Source organism: Cavia porcellus, unplaced genomic scaffold, assembly GCF_034190915.1.
Source record: "Cavia porcellus strain 051 isolate PalLab524CR breed Dunkin Hartley unplaced genomic scaffold, mCavPor4.1 scaffold_1, whole genome shotgun sequence".
In the NCBI taxonomy this organism is placed as follows: Eukaryota; Metazoa; Chordata; class Mammalia; order Rodentia; family Caviidae; genus Cavia; species Cavia porcellus.
Window position 1 is genome coordinate 98,689,740 of NW_026947484.1, and position 24,715 is coordinate 98,714,454.

The following is a 24,715-nucleotide window of genomic DNA, read 5'->3' on the forward strand; positions in this document are numbered from 1 at the left end:
GATATTATATAACCTGATGGGTACTCTTTTGTTTATTCTTTTAAAAGTAGTGCAAATTTTTCTTCCACAGCTGAACAAAACAAAAAATTCTGGAGAGAATCGACACCAATGTATATTTAGACAGTAGCAACAAGGCAGGAGGAAAGATAGGCAGGAATTAGCACCATGGACAGAGACTTACAGACTTAGAATAAAAGGTTTGTAAAGCTTAATGCAGTGTTTTCTGTCCTTTCCTGAAAGACACGGACACTGCCCTTCTTGGGAACATGTCATTCCACGTACTTTTAGGAAGAGACTATCCTACTTCGTAGAGAGACTTTTTTTTTTTCAATTATATTCTCTTTTGTTAGGATTTGCCCATTGTGACAAACCTCCAGGAGAGTCAGAGCCCGGAATTCACAGGGCACCTTCCACAGTCCCCTTTCGCACACACTTTCTTTACCTAGGTGAGCATTCCTTTCATCAGTGTGTATACAAAATAACTGCCAATCCAGGAAATTTCAGCAACCTCCGTAAACCTACTCCAGAGTGTTTCATTTTCGAAATTCCCAGGGAGAATAGCCGCAAAAACACCTAACCGCTGGCCCGTGCTTCTCTCCCTCTAATTCTTCTCTGTGCTCCTTTCTGTCCTGGCAAAGAGGCAAAGTCTTTTATCCGAAGGTGAGTAACTTTCATGACTGTTTTGCAAAGACTCTTTATATTGCAAACACTTCCATTAAGGACTCTGCCAGGGGCGGCTTTGAGCAGGACCACAAACACCCTTTACTTTCTCTTTACATTGTGCCTTTAAACTGTTCCAGAGGAGTCAGCAAAGTTAACAGGCACGCTCAATGAGAATTCCTCTGAAATTCTAAAGTTAGTTTTCACATTGGAAGACATGTGAATTGTCTCATTTAAAAAAAAAAAACTAAATAAATGCAATACATTTTAGGGAACTAGCCTACTTTGTCCCCACCCCACCCCCATACACACACACACACACACACACACACACACACACACCGCTTTTTTTTAAGTTCCAGGCAAAATTTGTATGAGACTCATTCTTCTGTAAATCATTTCCTGTTCATATTCAGACCAAAATCTGTTGCACGTGTCCCAAGATATCTCAAAAAAAAAAAAAAATACTTGTAGCTTCGGATCGATGATCATTTACCTATCCATTCCCACAAACGTCCACAGATTTTCCTCTTTTACTACAGCAACTTTTGGGAGGATGCATTCATCTCTCTACTAGCCTCCAAAGGAGCTTTCAGACAACCAGGCGAGGGTTGAACTGAGAAAAAGTGGAGGTGAGAAAGGGCAAATCGGAGCCTTGTATTCGTTTTTCTCAGGGATGCTAACAGTCTTCTCTAAGCTTCCTCCTGCAGCCGATAGATACATCTCATGCAAAATTAATACAAGTAATTAAAAATAGCAGTTTCCAAAGTTAAAGGAAACCATCTGTCTCAGCTGGTAGCAATCAGTCTTTTCGCTGGCCCCTTTACCGAGACCTGGGAAGCAACGGTTTTTCTGCTTCCGAAGCTCGGAGGCTCTTTCTTATATTGAAGATTTATGTTTCCACTTGTGTGCGATGCACGTCTAATTTGAAATAATAAAGCCGGGCTGAGCAACCAGTCAATCAGAGCTATCAACCGCGCCGGCACGCCGCCCTGCCCCCACGCCCAGGTCTCTAACTGGCTCCCCACCCGCGGGTTCCCCTGCCCTCGCCTCCTCGGTCGCCCTCTCCTGCGCTCCCACGCACACTCGCACTTTCCCCCCACGTGTGTTCAGATCAAACCCTTGCCCCGCAGAGCAAGGGACGGCACCGGGGCACGGTGACGAAGGCGGAGTTTCTATCAGAGGAAGACTGAGGCCCGGGGAGACACAGCGCGAGAGAAACAGCTGTCTTATCAGCCCGCTGCAGAGATGGAGATGGCTCGAGAGGTCCTCAACAGATAATCACTTGAATAGGTTTGCAATGCGCCAAACTTCACGCTTGATAAGGCCAACCCAATGTAGAGAGCAGCCCAGATCCTGCTCCATTCTGTTTTATCTAGGCTGTAAATTAAGAAATTGAAATTCAGGTGGCAGAGGCAGCAGCCTGCTGATGGACCGCTGAAGTAAACTGTCATTAAAATGCCTTCGGCAGGCAGAGAGGGGGCGCCGGAGTGGGATGTTGGCTTTGGTTGTGGTGGCTCCTTGTTGATGTTTATATGGGGGTAGGAGGTAGTGAGAAGCAAAAGCCCACTGGCTTCACAGTTATTCTGAGAGGGGACGCTGTGAGGAGTGGGAAAGGACACCGTGTCCTCCGCAGTCCATCTCCATAGGTACTATGGACAATTTCAAACTGATAAAGTTGAGTGAAGTTGGGTGTGTCAGATTAAGCAACAACTTAAGCCAATCTGGCATGAAGGAGAATTCTCTCTTTATAAGAACAGGGGCAGAGAAAGTGGATCCCAAATGGACTCACGTTTTCCTTTCCTTGTAAGAAAGGCAGATCAGCAGGACACAGGAGTTAACAAAAACTAAAGTTAACTCGGCTTTTTGTTGAAGTGATAAAGCCTCTGGAAAGATCTAGAAATTTTTGTAGAATTGCCTAAGAAGTCATCAACTATAGAAAAGAATCTCCTTATATATTTCCAGGAATAAAGTTATTTCAACTGCTTCCACTCTTTAGCCAGGTCAGTACCAGAGGGCAATGTAGGAAACTCAAAGGATTCCAGGTATGTATTTTGCTATCACCTGGTTTATATAACACATTTAGTATCTACACTTCTCTGTCTACTTTAATAAATATGGTTTAAAGTATTACATCTGTTGAATTTTGCTTGCCAAACATATTATGTATAACGACCAGCACATATGTCTTCATTCCCAAAAGACACGATACTGTGCCTCGTTTTGTGTTTTAAGTAAATTGATTCCAAGTACACCAGTGTCCATGCACAATATACGTAAGCATGAGAGGATCCATTACATTTTCCACAATGACATTTATCTTTTGCATTAGGAACAGTTATAAAAATACACCTTTAGCTGGCAATACATAGGTAATATACCTTTGGAAAATCAGTTTTTACTTTGTGTAACCCCAAAATTTAGATCACTGTCTGAGTCATATAGCTGACAATATCAAAGCTACTTAGCTCACTTTGGAGTGAGAAAAATTAAACATGTTTGTTGGGGGAAATGCTGAAAACAATGTTGGAGTAAGGAATAATTAAACATACATTTGTTGGGAAAAGCTTTGAAAAAAAATTCAATTCTGTTTCAGTAATTTTTAAACTATTCTGATACATTAAAAATAATCTTTTTAACTTCAACGTTACACTGTTACTCAGAGTAAGCAAATAAGCATGCTGTAAGTTGTGGAATTTCATATTTCTGTTGAAGCACATGTGAAAATGTTTTATAGCATGTAACACAAAGGACAGATTTTCTTTCTCTTTTAAATTCAAATATATGTATAAGTACTATGTGTATCCTTTATTTTATGGTTATGTGAACTAATTTTTCCTTTCTATACTATCATTTTCTATAATGTTATAATGGTTTGAATAATGGTCACTATAAAAGCATTTTTAAAGTACTCTTTTAATAAATTCCAGCCACTTAGGTACCATCACATTACCTTTGATATTCAGATAAACTGAAACAAGGTATTTTCTACTTGTTCTAAGGACTCTAGCAGGATTGAATTACCAACTTTAATGATCCCCAAAGCTCTATTTTTTGTTTTTCTTAATCAAATTGAAAATAATTATACAACATACTGCCTTAAACTATTCTTTGTTCATGTAGGTAGGACTTAAAGATGTGAATTTGCATAAAAACTGAACAATGCACTCTAATTTTGAAATATGAAAAAATACTTAATAAATGTAAGTTGTTGCAGTATTTCAAAATTTAAAATTCTGTTTTCTAAATTATTGAGTAGAAAAATGTTTTAGCATAAAATATAAAATCCACTCCTGGGAGAAGGATGAGGAAGGGGAGGAGAAGGGGAATCAAAGAATTAAAACATGTACTTGTTTCTTAAGATGAATGTAAATGTCATGCACTGCAAATATATATTAATAAAAAACTAAAAAGGAAGACAGAAATGTACCCTTACGTATATGAATATATCCTCATATATTTTGATAATGTGAAAAAGTTAATTGAATACTTATTATTTGGAAAAATTAAAAAGTGCACCTAACATGTCACAAATACATGCAATGTATGGTATCTAAAGGCATAGAAATTCCTTATAAATGATCCAAAAACATAAAATTTTTAAAAAAGAATTTTCTATTAATTCATTTTTGAAAATGGGATAGTAATACTTCAAGCAGAGTCCTTCTGTGATGTATAAAGGCAAAACTACTAGAAACTTTTGAAATATTTGAATGTTGTAATATTTTTATAACTGATCATAATTCACTTACCAAAAACATCAGACATAATTATGTCTGTTCAGATACAACATTTATCATCAGATAAGGATCAAAAAAGTGATAATCTGTTCGCCTCTCTAAATATTTATTCCTGATCACTAACAAAATGATCATTCTAGACTATCTCTGTAAAAGAAATTTATAGTATACCTTGTTGAATAAATATACCTTTAAATAGAAATGGTAAAGCATCATCCTAGGAGGTTTGCAAACTGCTAAGACATTGGGACTTGACTTCACACACATGTGCATTTGAACCTCATTTCTCTTCACCACCATGATGCCTTAGATACATTACCTTTTTAAAAACCTTAGCTCCTAATCCATAAAATGATAATGATGATGATCAATTTGGACCACTAAGAGGTTAAATGTAATCATGAGTATAAAATAATCAAACTTCCTAGGATAGATTAAATGGTCAATTCATGATGACTATAGTTACTGGAACAAAAATGCTAACTTAGCACATTTATTTGATGAAGCCAGAACTCAAATTTCTGCTTTTGCATACTGTCTCTTAAATATTTTCATTTGCTCTCATTAATGTCCTAGTGAATATATTCTATGATAAATATACCCTCATATTCCTAATTGTAACCAAGTTTAAAAGGCCCCAGAAGGCATAAAATCTTCTGTCTGCCTGCCCTGTTATGTGATTTCAATATATTTCCCAATACAATTTCATGAGTCACCCATAAAAAGTTGTGAGTCTTCAAAAAGGAACTGAGTCTGAGATCCCATTTGACTGATATAATAAAAACACCTTAGATTTTTATAGTGCCTTTTATCACAAAAAGCTCAATGCACTTTTACATATTTATCATTGTAACCCCAGGAGGTAAGGAAGGACATAAATTATTTCTCATTTTCAGAGGTATAACAGAGGAATTTAGAATTTAGGTAACATTTCTAAAGTTAATAGAAATAACAGGTTTCCAGAATGTCAGTCTTCCTGCAATGTTATGCCCTTTGGCATTAATTATGGCTATTGTTACTTGAGATAGGTTCAAATTTTAGTGTCTGCCATTAAGTGTAGCTTATAATTCAGTTAATTACTGGATGAAATCAAGTCAAATCAAAAATATATCATTGCAGTCTAATCAAATTAAACTGTTTTTCCTTTATGCTGAGACACATTCAATTATATCTATGCATACGTTATCTATTCTTATGTACCATTCTGTGTTAATTCTAAATAAAGATTTTTAAAGTTATTTGTCCTTTATTTCACTGAAAGAAGTCAGGTCCAATATTTTTGTCACTCACCGCTCCCTAAACTCATTTCCCTTTCCACATATATTTTTATAGACTTTTATATTTATTCCATTTTCATAGGCTAACAGGACTTTCTGCTCTAGTTTTCTATTTCTTAGGTGGCCTATGGCTTGAAAAATCTATCAAAGTAAATACCCAAAGGAATTTAAAGACATACTCCACAAAGGGCTTTCATAATAGTTGCCTGTTTGTTTAGACTAGAACAAAATGGAACACTAATACTGTGTTCCACTTCATACTATAAAACATAGCATACAAGAAGAATACTAAAATGTGCTTATGGATTATAGTTTTGCAGTTTTCTACTGGGCTTTCTTTGCTATGAATTGATGCAGCTACCAATAGGGATTTTTCAGTGAATAAGTGAGATGAAAGAAAACAAAATTTTGTCACCCAATTAAAACAATGAATCTTAAACTTTTTGAGGTCTTACTTCACTGTAGGTTACAATGGAAAATAGACAATGCTTTTAAACTTCAGTAGGCATCTGTCTGTATCTTGAAACTATTTATAATTGGATCAGATTGACCTATTCAAGGTCAAGCCCAGTAATGTGTCAGGCTTCTATGACAAAGTGTAACTAGTACCACAGAGGAACACATATGTATACCCACAGAATATCCAGGTCTCTAGTTTATTGCCATTTTGCACCACTCTTCATACTGATAAGACTAAATGAAAAATAAAAGTACATTTCTCTGATCAAGCCTATGCATATGCATGCTGAAGCTGAATGACACTGCTGTAATAGAAATAATAGTGCATTCCTTTGGTCACTCTGATTCTGGCATAAGAAATTAGAAAATATGGATGTTTGAAGTGTCAGTTTTAGTAAACATGAGTTGGAAGTTGTAACATAAATGAATGGTGTTACAGATTGTTTAAACTGTGTGAGTAACAAATAGACATTTCCTTGAATTATTTTGACACAATTTATTGTGAAATTTCTCTTTTTCTCTTGCTGATATTTCTAGATTCCTTGTACAAACAACACAAAGAAAAGTGTTTCTTTTATGTCAGTGCTCATTATTTAACTCATAGAGCACTATTTTCTAGAATATTAATTTATCCTAGATATAAAATGAATACTAAAATAGATGTGTTCGTATTAGTTATATCAAAGGACACATTAAAATTGGAGCTTCTATGCAAAGTCTATTAAAGAGGAAATTATTAATTTATATTACAGTGTTCCATGTTCAATTTAAAGGATATTTATATAAATCTATTCGATAGGAGAGGTGAGAATTATTCGGAACAAATAAATAAAGGGATGTTTACAGCTAAAAATTGCAGGACTTTAGTGGAAGAGACCAGGCTAACTGGAGGAGGCGGAGTGGCAGAGGTTCATTGAATATAGTTGAGTCATATCATGCTAGTGTTGAAAGCCAGCAGAGAGAAGCACAGATATGTTGTACCCATTGTGGGCTGTGACATTTGAGTGCTGTGCAGGAAGACACTCAGGATGTATAATATAGTTTATATTGTATAATACATAACAAAAATTTAATTTCTAATATTTTTATAACATATTTTTTAAAAAGTAAACAGCCTGCAGACTGCAGATTGGATGTGAATTTTAGACTTTAAAATGGTAGAGCTCTTAGAATGAGCTGGAAAGCCTTGAGTGTAACAGACATCAGAGAAAGACTGACAGGGGTGGACACTGGTAACAATGAAAGTGTTTTATGGTCACAATATATTTACTAGAAACTGGGAAAGTGGTAGAGTACTTTGAACAAATAGTACCCTTGCACCAACAAGCCCAAGATGGAAGAGAAATGGGAAAACAGAGGCCATCAGGCTTGTGCCAGCTTTAGCTCCTCATGCCTGTCAGATACCTTTGTGCCTAAGGAGAATTTTTAAAAACTCTGTTGTGAAAAGACAAATTGTGTCATGAATTAGAGTCCTAGCTTAAACAATAATGAGTCCAGTGCTATTTCGCCTACTAATCAGCTGATGCTTTTCAGTGAGTCACTTACTAAATCCCGTAATTCCCAGGAGAACATTGGATTCATAATAATAAAGGTAATGGGTAATGTTCTCTGTGCAAGGTAACATTCTAATGCTGTAAATGAATTATATTAGTTAATCTTAACAATGCTTATCAGTTTACATATGAAGTTAAGTAATTTGCTCACAACCACATAGCTAGAAATTGACAGATTGGGATTTGACTCCAAATATTCTGTTTCTAGGGCTCAAGTCCTTAATCACTTCTTATTAGATACCTCTAAGGCATTTTTTACATGTAAAATTCAGTAAAATTCAGTAACTTTAAAGATAAACAGCAGAAATTACAGATGTTATAAAAGACAAAAAGTCAAGGAAAATAGCTATTGCAATTAATATCAACAGATAATGTTTTTGTCAGAAATAATCCATAGCCTTCTGTCTTGCCATGCTATCACTGACAAGTGGAAGAGATTTTAAAAAAAGATAGTTGCTTCTTTAACATCATTCAGATCAAACACACTAGGATTTTTAGAAATATAAGATGACCTAGCATGTTTTAACATCTAGATACTACTCTTTTGAAGTTTGAGAAAATTTGTTTTTCTATCTTTTAAGAGGCCTGCTCCATAACTATAAATAATTATAATGTCGTTAAAAAAGATAATGCATACTTACTATATGATACTTTTAAATTTTCATGAAATATTATTGAATGTATTAAATCTCATAAAAAGGATGTTCACTAGAACATTAAACAATGGTTAATTTGTAGTAATACGTGTTATATTTTTTTCTTCACATTCTCTGCATCATTGGGCCTAAAAAAATCCTTAACATGTATTTTTTTCATACAAAATCTGAAAACCTGTTTTGTGTTTTGACAGGAAAAATATCCAGTGCTCAAGCTTCAGGCCCTTATAGCCACCAGGTGGGAGCAATTGCTAGACTCTGGATACTAAGGACCAGTGACCTCTAACAGATTATGTAGATTCAGAGAGAGGCCACAAAAACTACCCTGAAGTTTATAAACAAAATAATATTTACTTTCAAAAATGAATCTTGAGTTTGATACACATGAAAAATAATCACAGTACAACACTGTGATAAAAATCTCAGAAATTGCCCTCCCTGTTTCTTAGACTACAGCATCAGATACAATTATCTTGTTCAATTAGAATTGCCTAACATTTACTATATACAAGAGCATCCACCAGTTTTTCATTTACTATATTATATTATGACTAAGGGATGTTCTTTTTCCGTTTGATTAATCACTTCTTTTCCGGCATTAGATTCTTTCCCACAGTCACTTACGAATCTCATAAAATGAAACTTCCTTCTCAACAAGCAAAGTCCTCACAGTGACTTGCTTATATTTCTATGGCATATAGAAACGAAACCATAATACAGTAAATAATTATAATGAGAACAAAAGCTGGCTTCCTGACAGGTACCATTTAGTGAATTGCTATATCACTGCTCCAAACAGTCACCTGACTTAATTCAATTTTTATATTGCTTAATTTTGTCTTTAAAGTCACTCTTCAACTCCACAAAAGGGTACAGTCTCTGAACATTCTTACTTATTTCACTTTTTAAGAAATATTGTTAATCTCATTGCCAGGGGCTTAACAAGAGCTATATTCAGGAATTATTTATCTTAAAGAAATAATCCAGTTAAATTTATGGTATTGTAGAAGTGGAAAAGAAAGTGCTAAGGAATAATACCAAATAAGAGACACTTTTAAAATAGGGAATGTTTTTACATGCTGTTACTATTTTAAGCTTTGTGTCAAGAATACATATAGTCTTTTGGATGTAAATTATGACTATTTTTTAATAAAAACCTTATTTGTCAAAACAGAACATAAAGTGTTGCTGCCTTCACTCACACATTCACTTGACTCATGGTGCAGTCTTGAATAATTTTAAACCAAACATGACTGCAGCGATCAATTTCCTTCCAATTTATTGGGCATGAGTTAAAGCCAATTAAAAAACCATCTTTGGTGCAATTCAAGGAGAAAAATGTATAAACCCATGAAAAACAAATTCTAGTGCTAGACGTGAGTCATCACCAACTCTAAACATTGGTGTCAGCCCTAAATCAGAAAGAACAAACCCTAAAATTGCATAGTTCACTCTAGAAACTGCATTCATCTGCAATGACTTAAGACAATTGTTAATATTTTTATAAGAAACTGACCGGAAAGGAAAATCATCCATTTTCAACATTGTTTCAAATCTGAATAATTTTTATAATGAAACTGCTGCAGATCCTTGAGTTTGCAAATTAAGAACTGAGGTAGAAAGTGACCTTTTCACAAAGAAAGCAAAATATTTGGTTATAACTTTAAAGTATCTTTTACCTATTAGACCATGTCTCCTTTCCTATGAATATAGTGGCTCTCTTTTAAGGCTATAAAATGAAACACACCCTGTATATTCTGGGTCATCAAAGCAGCAAAACTGAAGTTTCTAGGTGGGAAATTACAGTTATAAAATATAGTCATGCATTTCAATTTGTATACTAAAAAGACTTTTCAAGTTCAGGGTTGTTGCAGTTAAAAGTATTGAAACAAACCTGAATTCTGGTTCTCCTCTCCCATGTCCTTGGTAGTGACTTCAGACATTTGTCCAACCTTTTGAAGTCTCAGCTTTCTCATTAGTAAATGAGTTTTCTATCTTTTAGGGATAATATGAGCATAGGGATCCTGGAGCATTGCTTACATACATTTAATATAACATATATATTTGCCTACATATTTTTAATATATATATATATATATATATATATATATATATATATATTAAGTACTTAGGAGAATCATAGAGCGAATCTTTGCTGAATGACAGATCTGGGGAAAGGAAAGCCCAGTGGTTCTCATACACTGGCTGTATATTAATGCCTTTACCTACCCATAAAAGATTTTTTCTTTTAAGTACAAGTGCCTGCTCTCTCCCCTAGAAAATTCCACTCATTAATTCTGAGTTGAGTTCTAAGCACATATTTTATATAAAAAGTTCCTAAGGTGACTCTGAAGCAACATTGTTTTAAAGCAAAGAATAGTACAGATTTTTCAGTTCCTCAGTTAATATGGAGTTAAATTGGCTTGAACTATTTTGGCTCTGCTGTCTATAGAGCAGATGAATTTGAACAACTGCCAAATTTGTACTTTGCGTGAGATTGAATTTTAACTTGAATTATTTTAAGATTTTATTTACATCCGTATGTCTGTGAGGTCACAGAATAAGTATGATTTTCCACCTTTTCCTGCTAGTAAATGATAGAACAAATATGTTCTGGAAAATTACAGTCATTCTACTGGCAAATACATATTTAAGTGTTTGCTATATTTTTAGCTTTTATTTCTATTTAATAACATGGATAGCTAAGCCAATACTACCAATTCAATTTTTTCTGAGTTATTTTCTTAATTTCCAATTATCCTACTTCATGATAAGTCTTCTCAATGATAGGATTAGGGGTTCCATGCAGTTAAGAAAAGCTACTGTCAGAAAAGTATATATTGGCCAGAAATGATCACTCCTCAAGTTACTAGCCATGATTGTTTAACACAAGTAAGAGTATTTTCCGTAGGCGCTTATAGTTAACTATAACAAGGACTCTCCTTAATTATTTCCATTAGAAATGGAAATGAATTTAGTAGAAATGAATTTATTAGATTAATAACTATTCTGTCACCTGGGAAGGAAAGCCCTGTGTTTTAGTATACTTTAGGTTTTGGCAGTGTCCATAAGGGGGTGGCACCAATTCTGGGGAATAAAGAATGGTGAGGTCTAGAAGTGTGAAGAGAAAGTGATCAAGGGGTCAGAAAACCACTCAAATAGTTTTTACCAGGTCCGCCAGACCTCATAAAGTCACAAAATAGGACTTCCTACATTGCTTCAAAAGGCGGCAAGATTGACAGGATATGAGTGTTTGAAGTGAGAATTGAAGAATATATTGAGGGGAATGAATAGCATGTGTTTTTTAGTGTAATAGATTTTTAAAAATTTAAATGTTCACCAAGTATTTTGAATAACTTTGTGTAACAGACTTAAGGTGCTTATCTTACTGAATGAAGGTTTGTTCAGTGTGAAACTTGAAAACAACTACCCTTATTACCCACAGAGGTCACCATGAAATCGAGGCTTATCAAGGTCAAATTAAAAACCTAAGAAAAGATTCTTTTTCACCAGGTCCTTGTGTAGCTGGTATGTTCTCAGACTTCTGGCTTTTGTATGACTTGTCAGTAGGAAACCAGAGTGATATACACCCTAGCATATCAGTACAGGGGAATTCCAATGCTGCCATACATCAGATAGTTTTTAATTTAGCATTTCTTGGAAACAGGTCATACTCTCCTCTTGGATTTAAGAATGAAAATATATAAATTACCTAAAAGAATGCAAACTGTAGAGATTACTTCACGGAGAGGTAATTATTCCCTGGAGACATATTACTTTCAGGGTTTAGAAATGACCGCAGTGTAGGTATAATTCAACATCATGTATTAGCAAGCTGTCATTAGGTCAAGGTGTTGGTGAAAAAGACTGATATGATCAGAATCTGGTTTCAAACTGTTTTTGAATCCATATGTTTCTGTACATGAAATGAATTTGCTTTTCTTCATGGAACCATCATGAAGCTAACCTAAAAGTGCACCTATGAACAGTAGAAATAATTTTATTGTGGTAGCATAAGAATAGTTTTTTTCATTTTAATGTATTCAATGTTTTAGTTGCATAAGACTTTTTTCAATGTGAGTCTTCAAAAGTTATAAAATCCAATTGTCAGGTAATAATTTTATGTTAAAACCCAAGTGCAAAGGCCTGAAACTTGCTAGACTATCACGAAACATGAAAATAAAAATCTATAGTAAAAATGAAACCTTTTTTTCCTGTTGTTTGTTTGTAAATACAATGTTTATCTAAGTCTAGCTTTAGGTAGTTGGCTTCTAAAACATGGTTCTTTTAAATTTTAGGGAGGAGAAAGCCCTTTCAGAGTTTTTATTTAATCAACAGAGAATTACTTTCTTACAGCTGGAAGCCTCAACAGCTGTTGACTGACACTTTACTGCTCTCCTGGGTGAGAGTTCAAGGACTCTGTGCCACCAGGACAGCCAGCCATCTATGTGGTCAGAAACATATTCCAGCCCAACCTATCTTAGGACTGGGGAACAAATAAAGTAGTGGTCACTGTGTCATTCAAATGGGGAAGATTTCCTCTCTCTTGAAAACTAATGACCTTGAGAATCTGCTTCCTGACCTGTCACAGTCAGATCACAAGGATCATAGGGTCACAGAGATCCCTTGAAGGATTCCTGATGTCAGTCTCAGGATTAGGCATTCATTTAGAATTAATTGATTGTATCCCTCTTTACATAGTCTGTAGGAAATTTCCTTTTCATTTAGAGTGTATTTGTGAGTCTTTCTTGGCAGATAGATAACTCAATTTTGAACTTAGAGGAAGAAGAACAAACAACAAGAATAGTTGTCACTGCCAAACTATTTACTGTACCCACTAGAGGACTTCCTATCAGAACAGTACAAAATAGCTCTCTCTGTTCCCCGTGGCCTCTGGCATTTGATGTTCACTAACTCTTGAGTTGGGCCACTGGCTGCATATCAGTGTTAGAATGAAAACATTCTCCCTACTTTAACACCTCCTGCTAGTTCAATAAAGCGATGTTTAAGTAACTGAACCGGCTTCAATGAACTGTACTTTGCCATTTTTTCCTGCTTCTTAGCTAAATAAAATGGAGATAATTATGAAGTGGATGAGCAGGTTTAATGAAAGCCAGTTTCTTTTGGTATACTCCTGAAGCAGCAATCATCATCTGTTTGGCTTTTGAAGAGCAACAATTATAATCACTTAAACCCCCAAGGGAAACAAAAATAGAATTTACATTAGCATATAAAATATACAGCTGGATTGGGCAAGCCTACAAAATTCTGGAGAAATCATTCTAATCTGAACGCTATTCAAACTCACAAGTAAAACGAGTTCAAGAGTATTTTACATACTTCCTTCCTATAAAATAATACACAGAACAATGCTGAGAGGATTTTCCTAAAAATGAGCCCTGGGAAATGAAAAATTGTTGCCAGGAGAGAATCCCAGTGGGAACTGGCTAAATTGTATTGCTAAGGTATCAGAGAGCAAAATGCATAATGGAGTTCACACAAAGTTCTGATCACTCTGAAGTGAAAAGTTTTCAGAGTGAAACTACATACCTTTGGGAGTTTAAGAAGCAAAACATGGTAGTTGCAGTTTGATCAATGTTGAAGATTAATGATAAATAAGGAATTCAGATTAACAGTACTTTTTTCCATTGCAAATGTGAAGGCAATAACTGAACAGTGGGATGGCTTAAGCTGAGACTCTGTGTAAGCAGCAGAACTCTTCCATATTTTAAAATATTTTCATATCATTACCTCCTAACTTCTTTATTACAACTCCTTTCTCATTTTAGCTGGATTCACAAGCAATCTTTCTCAGCATTTACATTATCTAATTACTTTTTCTTTTGTGTGTCTTGCACAGTTTGCAAGACTTTTTTTTTTTTAAGCCTGGGAGAATACAAATGGAGCCTTTCCTTTTATCCATTATGTTACTAGCAACAAAACACTAAAGTAATCAATATATTAAAGGCTTTTCCAGTGGTGCACTTGTCAAAAGCAATGTATCTGAGCAATTCCATTAATAAATCTTGAAAAATTTAGCGTCCTACATAGAAAGCGTATTCTCTCATTATAAGCACATACCAATAAGTAAAGATAAGACAAACATATACTTCAAATTTCTGTATGTTGTCTGAGTAGCCACTACTATGTTTTTCAAAATGGAAAGCAAACAACTAAACAACAAAAGTCAGCATGCAAACAAATCCTTGCCTCCACTAAGAAGCCTTTCAAAATACTGTACCATAGCAATGCCAACTGCAGGCATGCTGGTGATAGCTTCCTCTGTGCTCATAAAAGCATTTTGTACATACTTCTGATACCAGTGATTTTATTGTGTATAGCCATTTGTTGACATCTATGTCACACACAGGCTGTGAATTAATTGACAACACAGCTTCTTTTCTACCACAGCATTCTCAGGCTTATATTATGCGCCTAACCTAGTAAGCACACAGTGTTTGCAAAGTGAAATATATCATTTGTATTCCAAGGCACATCAGAATGTTATGGTAGCCATGATAAAAATCAAGCATATGTTCAATACTGTCTCTGCTACAGTTAGCCATTGAAATGGTGATGGATTAAGCACTGAAACATTAGAAGTCCAAGTCTAGATTTCTATAGCAATCTTAGCTCTCATTATATTTAACAAAGGATAGTGGTACTTTATATTTTGAAAGTCTATAACGTATGACTTACAAACACAAAATGTAATGGCTTCATATTTAAAAGCATTTATAAGGAAAATTGAGGTACAATTTTCTTTCTTAGGGACTTTCTTAGGGACATTTTGTGGGCTTTTTTTGCCCTACTTTAAACATAGTCTATATTTTTCCTATTAACTTTTCAAGTGAGATAATTTTGTATGCAATAATGAGAAAGCAATAATGAGAAAATAGAAAATAGATGTCATTGACCTACCTCACAAAATATTGTTTTTATTTACTAATAAATTTATTATTAGCTACAATTCAATTTTGTACATTAATTATCCCACAAATTCTTTTTTTTTTTCTTTTTTGGTTTTTTGAAACAGAGTCTCACTTTATAATTCAAGCTAGCCATGAACCTACTATGTAGCCCAGGCTGGCCTTTGAACTCCAGGTTATCCTATCTGGTTCAGCCTCCCAAGTGGTGGGATTATAGGTGTTCGCCTGTAATCATATTCTTAAAAGTTTATGAAAAACTGCTTTAATAACTCTCTTCTTTTGCTTCATATTGGTGTAACAACAACTTTTTACATGCACATTTATATGTATTATCTATATAGACAAACCTGTGCATGTTTGATAAATTTGAATTTTAAAATTTACCTCGGTAGTCATTTGATTTTAGAATAGTTATATTTTAAATAGCTATATAGCATAAATATCCAAATAAAGATAAAACATAAAATTATATAAACATTCTATTAACTGATTAAAAATTGATCCTGAATTTTATTTATAATGAGCCAGAAATTAAAATTAGTCTCATTCTTTTTGGGGGGAGGAGTATACTATTCAGTATAAACGGGCCTTCAGCTATTACAGTCATCCTGCCTCAGCCTCCTGAGCACTGGGAATACAGGCATGTGCCACCATACCTGACTTATAATTAGTCTCTTGGGGGTAAATTTGGTCTTTCAAGGAATTGGATCCAAGGCCAAAGTGAAGCTGGGTTGAGTTGTATGTAATACCCAAGCTCCACAATATTCCCCCTTATATCATGACTTATAAAAATTCAAAATTATCTGACTTTAAAAAAAATCTATTTGCAGTCTCATAGTACCGTTGCTTAAATATGGTAGAGCTGGATGATTTAATTTTATAAATATCTAAAACAAACTGGATGAACTTTTTAAGAAGTTTTTCACATAAAGTATTGATTCAAATGTTCTTCCCATACATAAGCTTTCTGCATTAAAAAAAAAGTAACTTAGATTAAAAATTTACAAAACAGTTTAGGAGACCATTTAATACATAATATGTAGGTAGAGTTATTCTGAGTATACTCATTTTCCTCAGGTCAGAGTGAAATATTGAGCAGTTTTCTCTTAAATGTAAATATGTCCTTAAACATTTTTTCTTTGGTATTTGGGAGGACTTGACTGACTTAAAATCTTAACATCTCTACTTTTTTGAATTAAGATAATAGATAAAACAAATGGGAGCAAATATAGTATCTTTGTCCCAAACTGTCTGGTCAGGTTTTATTTATTTTTTTAAAAAGCAATAGGACATTTTAAAGGAAAAGGTTGTTTTCCTAATACTGAAAGTCTATCATTTTTACTGTTTAAAAAGCAGTTACATAATGGGACTCCACTGGAAACTTTTTCTGTATCACTTTTTATCTTTATGTTTCTTTTAGTTCACTAAATGATGGTGTTAAATAATGGAGAACTCTCAGTCACTGGATGATCAGAGTACAGGCTAATTGGTTACATTAAAGTAAACGTTAACTTAGAAAATAAGTATTATGGCAGAAACATGAAATGTTTATTACAAGTCATATAATTTATTATGAGGAAATACAAGTATAGCCAAATCTGTGAAGTTTTAAAAATGAAAATTGTATCTTATTAAAATGGTAAAATTAAAAAATCAATCTGCTTATTTAAGTCAATTTTAAGGAAACCTGGGTTTGCTTTATATTTTCTTTTACTAAAAAGGCATTGTTGGTATTTAGATACTTTTATCATTATAATTGAGTAATTGAGTTAATTTTTCTCTTTCGTTTCCACTCTCTCCTTTTTTTCTTTTTCTTCTTTCTTTCCTTTTTTTTTTTTTTTTTTTTTTTTTGCATAAAGAATACATGGACTTCTCCATAATTAAATGTCCTAAAAGAGAAATAATCAGTCAGCCCAGGTAAAGTACCCAAACTCAATCCAAATTCAAACTCATTTTGGGGACACAGTAATTTTTTTTTTTAAAGAATGCTGTATCACGCAAAATGCCCAGATTAACAGGTAATCAGAATTTTTGGAAATCACATGGATTTTATGTGGAAGATTTTTAAAAATCTGGTAAATTTTCAGTGTTGTATTATTTGATTCTCAATTTGTTTAATTTAGGGCCCATCTTTGTAGTCAGACAGATTTTTGACTCTAATCTTCACTTAATGGCTTATGAGTTGGCTAACCTTAACCACTTAGTTTCCTGGCAAAATAAACCTGTTTGCTGCCTTGTGTTTTGAAGATTAACTGAGGTAACATAAAGAAAGCACCTACATACCTGGAGTTTGTCAGGTAGACAAGCGCTATCTACTAAAGTGCTATTAATTTCTTAACTGTTTTAGATGATGTATGCACATGAAATTTAACACTAATCAAAGTAATAAATGAAAGTTATTAATGGTATTTATTTAATGATAAGCAATAAATGAAAGTTACCTCATTTTAAGTAATAAATGAAGGTTACTTTTACATTTTTAAAGTTACAGTATTACACAGCCATTCATATTTTTGCTTCTTTGCTCTTGGGTATCTCATACCCTAGATATGGTCAGGCCTGCAATGTAACATTAGATAATGAGGCTGGGCCCCACCCTAACCATTACCTCTTACCTATCTTACTCCTTTAGGTACAATTGTTTATTTACTCAAAGCAAGTCAATATTACAGGAAGCGATGAATATTTCTGTGAGTGTACCATTTTTGCTGAAAACTTAGAATTTTGTTGCACACTTAAAATGTTGCTCTTATGAACATTATAATCTCACTGCTATTTGTAATATTTAGTCCAATGGGTTGAAAGTCAGTGAACATATCAAGACATGGTCACAGTATTCCTAATGTGCCAACAACACCCAAATAGATATACTTTCTGCATAAAAGATAATTAAAAAGATTTGGATTTTACAGAAAAAATTGATTACAATGTTGCATTCCAATGTGAAGAGATTTCCACATTGAAAATATTTGGTAACCTAAAAATTGGCAAAGAATTATGATATTAGTAAGGAAAAGCATCAAGAATGTAAAAGAAATTAAACTACATATGCTATTATTTAGAAGATAATTTTCAATTACCAAACTTACTTTAAATAACATCTTTTTATGAGTGTCTCCAACTGAAGCAGTATTTATAATGTGTAAGTGAAAACCAGAGTAAAGTTGAGTGCTTATTTGATATTGAGTATGACCACTAGGTAGAGATATTTTTCTCAAAGTGTTAAAGTGATCTAAGTTTACATATACAAGGCATGTATTTACTCATAATTGTCTATACAGGCAGTAGTAGATATAAATTCTTTCTTTAATACTATGTGTATAAATAAAGCTCAAAATGTTTATTTAAAACCTCCAGGTAGTGCTAATGTAGTTTAAGATTAATTATGAAATTAAATAGCTATGATTGTTTGGAAGTATGGTCCAAAGTGAACTATACAAGTAAGAACATTGCTACCTGGCTATCTGAGATTTAATATTAACACCTAAGAAAAGCACCCTAATGAAAGATATATATATATATATATATATATATATATATATATATATAATATCCTAATCCAAAATTTTCTGAGATTTTCGTTTCACAAGTTTTGCTGAACTGATAATAGGGATAATAACTTAGTTGGTCATTTGGGTTTGACGCTGTGAACTGAAAACATTGTTAAGAATGATAATTGTAAATAGACTGAGCGCAATACTGATGACTTTGGAAGCTGACTTTTAAGGTATCACATTGCTGTGATAAGTTGCTGTGGTAGTTGTTGAGTGACAACTTCGTGTAGAATAGTCAAAAAGTCAGTTAAAATAAGCTATTAAAAGACATGCCAAATAAAATACATTAATCTATTGCAGCATTGTACATTCTAAAATTTTTTTATGTTTCTTTTGACCATAGGAAGTTTATAATTGCTAAAAATATTTCAGAATAGGTCTTGAGAAATGTAGGCAGATGCAAGCATATCTCCATGCATAGGAATTATAATAGGCTTAACAAAACGAGAACAAATTCCTTTCAGGAGACATTTTTGTTTCCATCCCTTCAAATTTGAAAACTTAGATGTGGTCTTTTCAACAAAGAATGTGCAGGTCTGTAACAATATAGGGCATCCCAGTCATCTCCATAGCAACAGCTCTGGATAAGTTAAAAAGCAACTAGAATCACAAAAAGAAAAAAAGTTTTAGGACAGTTGAACACTACCAGATTTTTTTAAAGAAGTGCAAATCTGACCAAAAAATTTAGGGGAGTCCAGGCAAAAGTTAAGTCTTTCATCAAACTTTGCATTAATCGCTTTGCAAGAAATATTGTACTGGAGAGCTGTTTTTAGAAAACGAATGAGATAAAGAAGTAAAACTCAGTAATCCTTCCCCGGAATATACCTATTTTAAAACAAATGAAAGGAATTTTAAAAGGCTGCTGAAGAAGGACTCTTAAATGAATCTGCACACTTTGGTTTAATCAGGGATAGAGCAGAAAAAATAGCATTACTAAGGAAGGTAATATGCAGTTCCTCTTTAAATCTTTTAAGACTGTAATCTTCCCAATATATTATTTGGTCATACATCGGCATTTAACCTTCGTGCAAGAATGAAGAGCTTCTGTAGTTGCTACCTGAGTGAGTCTGAGGAAGAAGGGGGAGGCTATCTGTGCAGGTGAAGGGGCAGAGACCCTTGCACTGGCTGAGGGTGACCCCACTGTGTCTTTTCTCTTTTAGGATTTTCATCAGAATCGACTTAGCTACTCTTGCAATTTCAGAGTCAGAGCTGCACCGTCCTTTTGAAACCAGACAATAACCTAGTTCGCCGGACTCCCTGCCCTGCATCTCTCTCCCGCTAACTGCCAGCTCTCACCCACTTTAAATGCACCAAGCCCATTACCATTCCAATAGTCTCAAATAGACAAGCACAGAACTTGCCTAATGACCACAGTAGAGAGAGAAACAAAATCATAAGTCCTGTTGTCTGTCCAACCATCCCCTCCTCCCAGCTTCCAACCTTTTATGTGTGAGGAGTCCTCTAACCCACCCACAGACCGAGCTTACAAGAAGGAATGGTAATTTTTGGTTTAAAAGTTCACTTACCACGGCAACCTCATATTGCTTTGTCATGCTTTTTGCACTTAATTTTTCAAAACTGCTTGTTCAGGGCGCAGAACTGGGAAGGCAGGACTAAAGTATCTCTAGTAATCACAACAAAAAGGAAAGAACATTCACCAATCAGAATTATATTTAAATGCACAAGCAAACCCCAGAGCGAGACGCAAGGTTCACACCAAGACTGGGGAGGGGAAGGAGGTGGAAAAAGCCAAGCTAACAAAACAAAAGGTAAAAGGGGGAGTTGAGTGGTTGGAGGGGAAATTGATCCAAGCCGCCTTTTGACCGAGCGAGGGCTTTAAACCGCCGCCGCCGCCCCCGCCCCCAGCACCCCGCGTTTTACCCGGGTGACCGCACGGCCTCCAGCCAGCTCGCTGCAGGACAGCAGAGCTCGTCTAAGTTCGCCTGCCCTGCACCGTCTTCCTCGGCCCGCTGGGTTCCTCAGGAAGCCACACTCAGAGGCGCCGGTCCGCTGGAGCTCTGGGCTTAACTGCGGTGCAGGGCGGCTGCAGCCGGGCTGTGCAGTCCCGCTCGGACCCGGCGCCGCGCTGCTGCCTCCTTCGCGCCGCACAATAGCCCGGGCTGGGTGCACCTCGTTAAGCCAGCCCGGGAGCCCGGAGCAGGCAGGGCGAGCCGCGAGACAGCGCTGCCCCTTTGTAAGGACCGCGCGGCGGAGCCAACCAAAGGGTGGGGTCTGGGTGGGTCACAACTGTTAATGACAGTGTGTGGCATTCTGTCCGTGCTCCGGAGGGCGAGGGAGCCCCCTCCCGCTTGCACACACGCGCGCACACACACACGCGCGCACACACACTCCTCCTCCCTCTCCCCCACCCCGCTATGGGCATTTTCTGCAGGCTACTTTCAAATAAGTAGAAAAAGCATCGGATTCTTTGCAACGGAACAGATTGCGGTCGGCGGCTTTATCCCGAGTGTTAGGGAGCAGATCGTAAAGCCGGAGAGCGGAGCGGGCGGGGTCGGCGAGGGGTGCGCGGGCCGATCCCCGCCAGGAGTTTGCAAGTGTCCTGCGGCGCGCACCGCCAACTCTGAGCGCCCGGGCGGCGCGGGCAGCGCTTCCCCGCGCTCGGCGCTCGGCCCAGAGTCCGGGCACCCCACGGGGTGGGTCCTGGGCGAGTGGAAGGGCACAAACCAACTCGGGCACCCGAGCCCTGCGCGGTGACCGCACGCGGTGCGCGGCCGGGAACCCGGGACCCACCCCGAGAGTGGACTCTGCCCAGCACGGTTGCAGGTTCGGGAGGGAGGTGCCCGGTCCCTCCCGACGCTGCCAGGCGAAAGCTGTCCGGTCCATTAGAACGACTGGGGGGCTGGATTTACAGCCCGCCCCGCCTGGCCAGGTAACCCGGAGAGGCGACTTGCGGGCTCTTACCCGCCCGAGCACCCCGCCCGCCCCGCACCTCGCATCCGCTCCCGGAGTCACTGGGCTCTGAATCCCTTCCAGGCTGGCCCGGCAGGCGGAAAACCCTAAAAGGTTTCTCCTCTCCCCACTTTGTGCAGTGCTGGACTTCTGCTTTGCTGCTTCCACCGGGTCTCACTTCTTGGAGACATCCTGCACACCTCCCCAGGCCACCCGTTTTGGTGTTGGTAATGGTCCTGAGAACCTCGTGCGGAGGTGCCGGTTTGTCACTTACAGGAGATTTTATCCTCCACGTGAATAGCCTGTTATACTCAACTTCCACTTGCAACTCAAATGTCGTTCCATGCCTTGCTATGGCTACAAAGCACCTTCCAAACATCCTGAGCATTTCTCCAGAGCCGTTTAGATATTCACTTGTTTATCAGAGTTTATGGAGCACCACTTCTCTGGACACTATGTGACTGGCTTCTGTTTTTATCACCGACGCCTTAAAACAGCTGAGAGAAAGCCAGAAGCAGAGAGGAAAACCGAGCATTTATGTCTAATGAAGCTTCTCTCTCTTTTTCAAATTTGTGTGTATCAGTTGTGCAGCCTATTCTAGGCCATGGGAAAGCACTAGAGATTTTATGCCACTCCTCAAAGAGCCGGTGATCCACTAGGAAGGTAAAAGAACCAGCAGCTCTTAAGTGACCCTAATAAGCAACCGTTTTTAACAGAGGAAAAGAGAGAATCAGGCAGGACTTTCAGTAGAGGGAAGGAAGGATAAGGCGCTAACCTTACCTGGTTGGTGGTTCCCTTAGGCCCTAAGCCTTGAAGACCACCTACCCCCTTAAACCAGTTACTTCTCACGACTTTTCCCAATTCTTTGTTTTGAAGGTAGAGCCAGACTGCTTTTCCTTAGAATGAAATATAAAAGCAAGAATACAGGAGGGGAAAAGAAGATGAGATGAAACTACTCAGAAATATAAATTAATCAACTAATTAATTTATTGATTAACAGTAACGCCAATTTAATAAAACTTGCCTAGAAGAAATCCTTAGGGATATACATTAATGAATAAGACTTATATATAATTAGCAAAAATAATTGCTTCTAGGTAAATTGCTGTTTCTAAGGCCTTTGCAAACTTCTTTTCAAAGTTTCCCTCTTACATTTTTTTTTTTTTTACTGATGATTCACAGAAATGAATAGTTGGGAGTTGAGGCAGGGAATGGAGTTTGTAGTATGTTATTAATTGTAAGGATAATAATAAACAATGAAGTTTTGTTATCAGGGAGTGCCATATTTTTCAAAACCTAATTGGGCAAGATACTAAATATTTTTCTCTGAACACATTCAAAACTACAAGGACAGGTTTTTGTTTTTTTGAAAAAATAGTGCTACATTGGCAAGTGTTTAGTTTGTTCATTTTGCAATTGACTTTTCAATGATTTTTGAAGACTTCTTGGCAAATACTGTAGTAACTTTATATTTTGTCTGATGTACCTTTCTACTCCTTCAATTTAGTTTATTTAGGTTGGTTATTAGGGGAGGAAAAATGGAAGGAAGAAGAATTCCAACTAATGGAAGAAGATCATTTTCCTTGATGCTTAGAAAAACAGATAAAAGAAATAAACAATGGATTTAGAAATTGGTTCTTTTAACAAATGAAAATTTTAAAATGTGATAAAAACATTTCCAGTGAGTATGTACATTAAGTGTATTAACCTTGTGAAATGTAAGATTGTACCGGGGGGGGAAGATAACACAGTTGGAGATTATTAAGACACACCAACTCACTCAGCATTAATGAGGAGAACTTGAGCCTGGTGTGGAGGACAGGTGCACTGAATTTGCAAGAATTGTACATTTCAATGTAAACTGAAAAATTCTAGGAAGTAAAGGTATATAAAGCCCAAGACACTGATTTTTTCTTTTCTTTTTTCTTTTTGAGACATAGTCTGGCTTTGTAGTTCAGACTGATCTTAAACTCACTGTATAGCGTAGGCTAGTCTTAAACTCATGGTGATCCTCTTGCCTCAGCCTCCTGAGTACTGAGATTGCAGGTTTGTGCCACATCTGGCTTATAGATATGTTTTCTTTTCTTCCTCTTTCTTCTTCTTCCTTTCTTTCTTTCTTTCTTTCTTTCTTTCTTTCTTTCTTTCTTTCTTTCTTTCTTTCTTTCTTTCTTTCTTCCTCCTCCTCCTTTTCCTCTTCTTCCTCCTCCCCCCCCCTTCTTCTTCTTCTTCTTTTTCTTCTGGTACCAGGGATCAAGTTCACTACCTCAAGCTTGCCAGGCAGGTGCTTATGCCACTGAGCTAAATCCCTGGCCGCATAGATATATTTTTAAAAGAAAAGAAAAACAAGAAAGCAAAAGAAAGAGGAAAAGAAAAGAAAAGCTGCTACCCTGAAAAAAATCCTACCAAAAGTTTCTAGCTCATTCCGTAATAACCTATATGATAGTACAATTTTGAAGGAGGATATCTACTACTTGAGCAAGGGAATATATTTTGTTCTGGTTTTTGTTCACATGATTATAGATCTGATTCAGGTCTTGCTGTATATATGATAGGGGAAAATAGAGGGTAAAATGGTTTGTTTGGCATATGTTAAGGACTATATTATAATCAATAAGTACAAACTAAGTTTGGACAACATATAAGCTAGGGTTGTAAATTAATTTAAAAATCCATCACATAGAAATCTTCCATAGGTGGGTGAAGTTATATGAGGGCTTCAGTGACTAATGGAATACAGTGCTTAATCCCAAGAGACCTTGACTTTCTCCTTTTAGAAATTTCTCAATAAAATCTATTGCTTGTGAGAAAAAGATCATTATGTAAGAATTCAATAAGAGTTTTAAAGATCTCCTGCCTGCTGCCTTTGCAAGTTGAATACTCAGTCTTTGGGGAAGCTGTTTGCATGCCATTTTGATTTTCTTTGGGAAGAGAGTACCAGGAGTCAAACTCAGGGGTATTTCAGCACTGAACTATATCT

General features: G+C 36.2%; 1 protein-coding gene across 3 annotated transcripts in view; it reads right to left on the reverse strand.

Annotated features, from left to right (window-relative positions):
• The window catches only part of Elavl2 (ELAV like RNA binding protein 2), a 159,109-nt gene extending 138,156 nt beyond the window's left edge, over positions 1-20,953 (reverse strand). Inside the window, exons 1-2 of one of the 3 annotated variants that reach the window (XM_063252049.1) lie at positions 20,710-20,886; positions 20,355-20,452 (exon numbers count right to left, since the gene is read on the reverse strand). In XM_063252049.1, the coding sequence (XP_063108119.1) occupies positions 20,355-20,381 (27 nt within the window). In that variant the 5' untranslated portion in view covers positions 20,382-20,452; positions 20,710-20,886. Of the gene's footprint in view, positions 1-20,354; positions 20,453-20,709 lie in introns of those variants that run through there. The other 2 variants (XM_063252057.1, XM_063252036.1) reach the window with 2 other exon arrangements.
• Between the last annotated feature and the right edge of the window lie 3,762 nt (positions 20,954-24,715).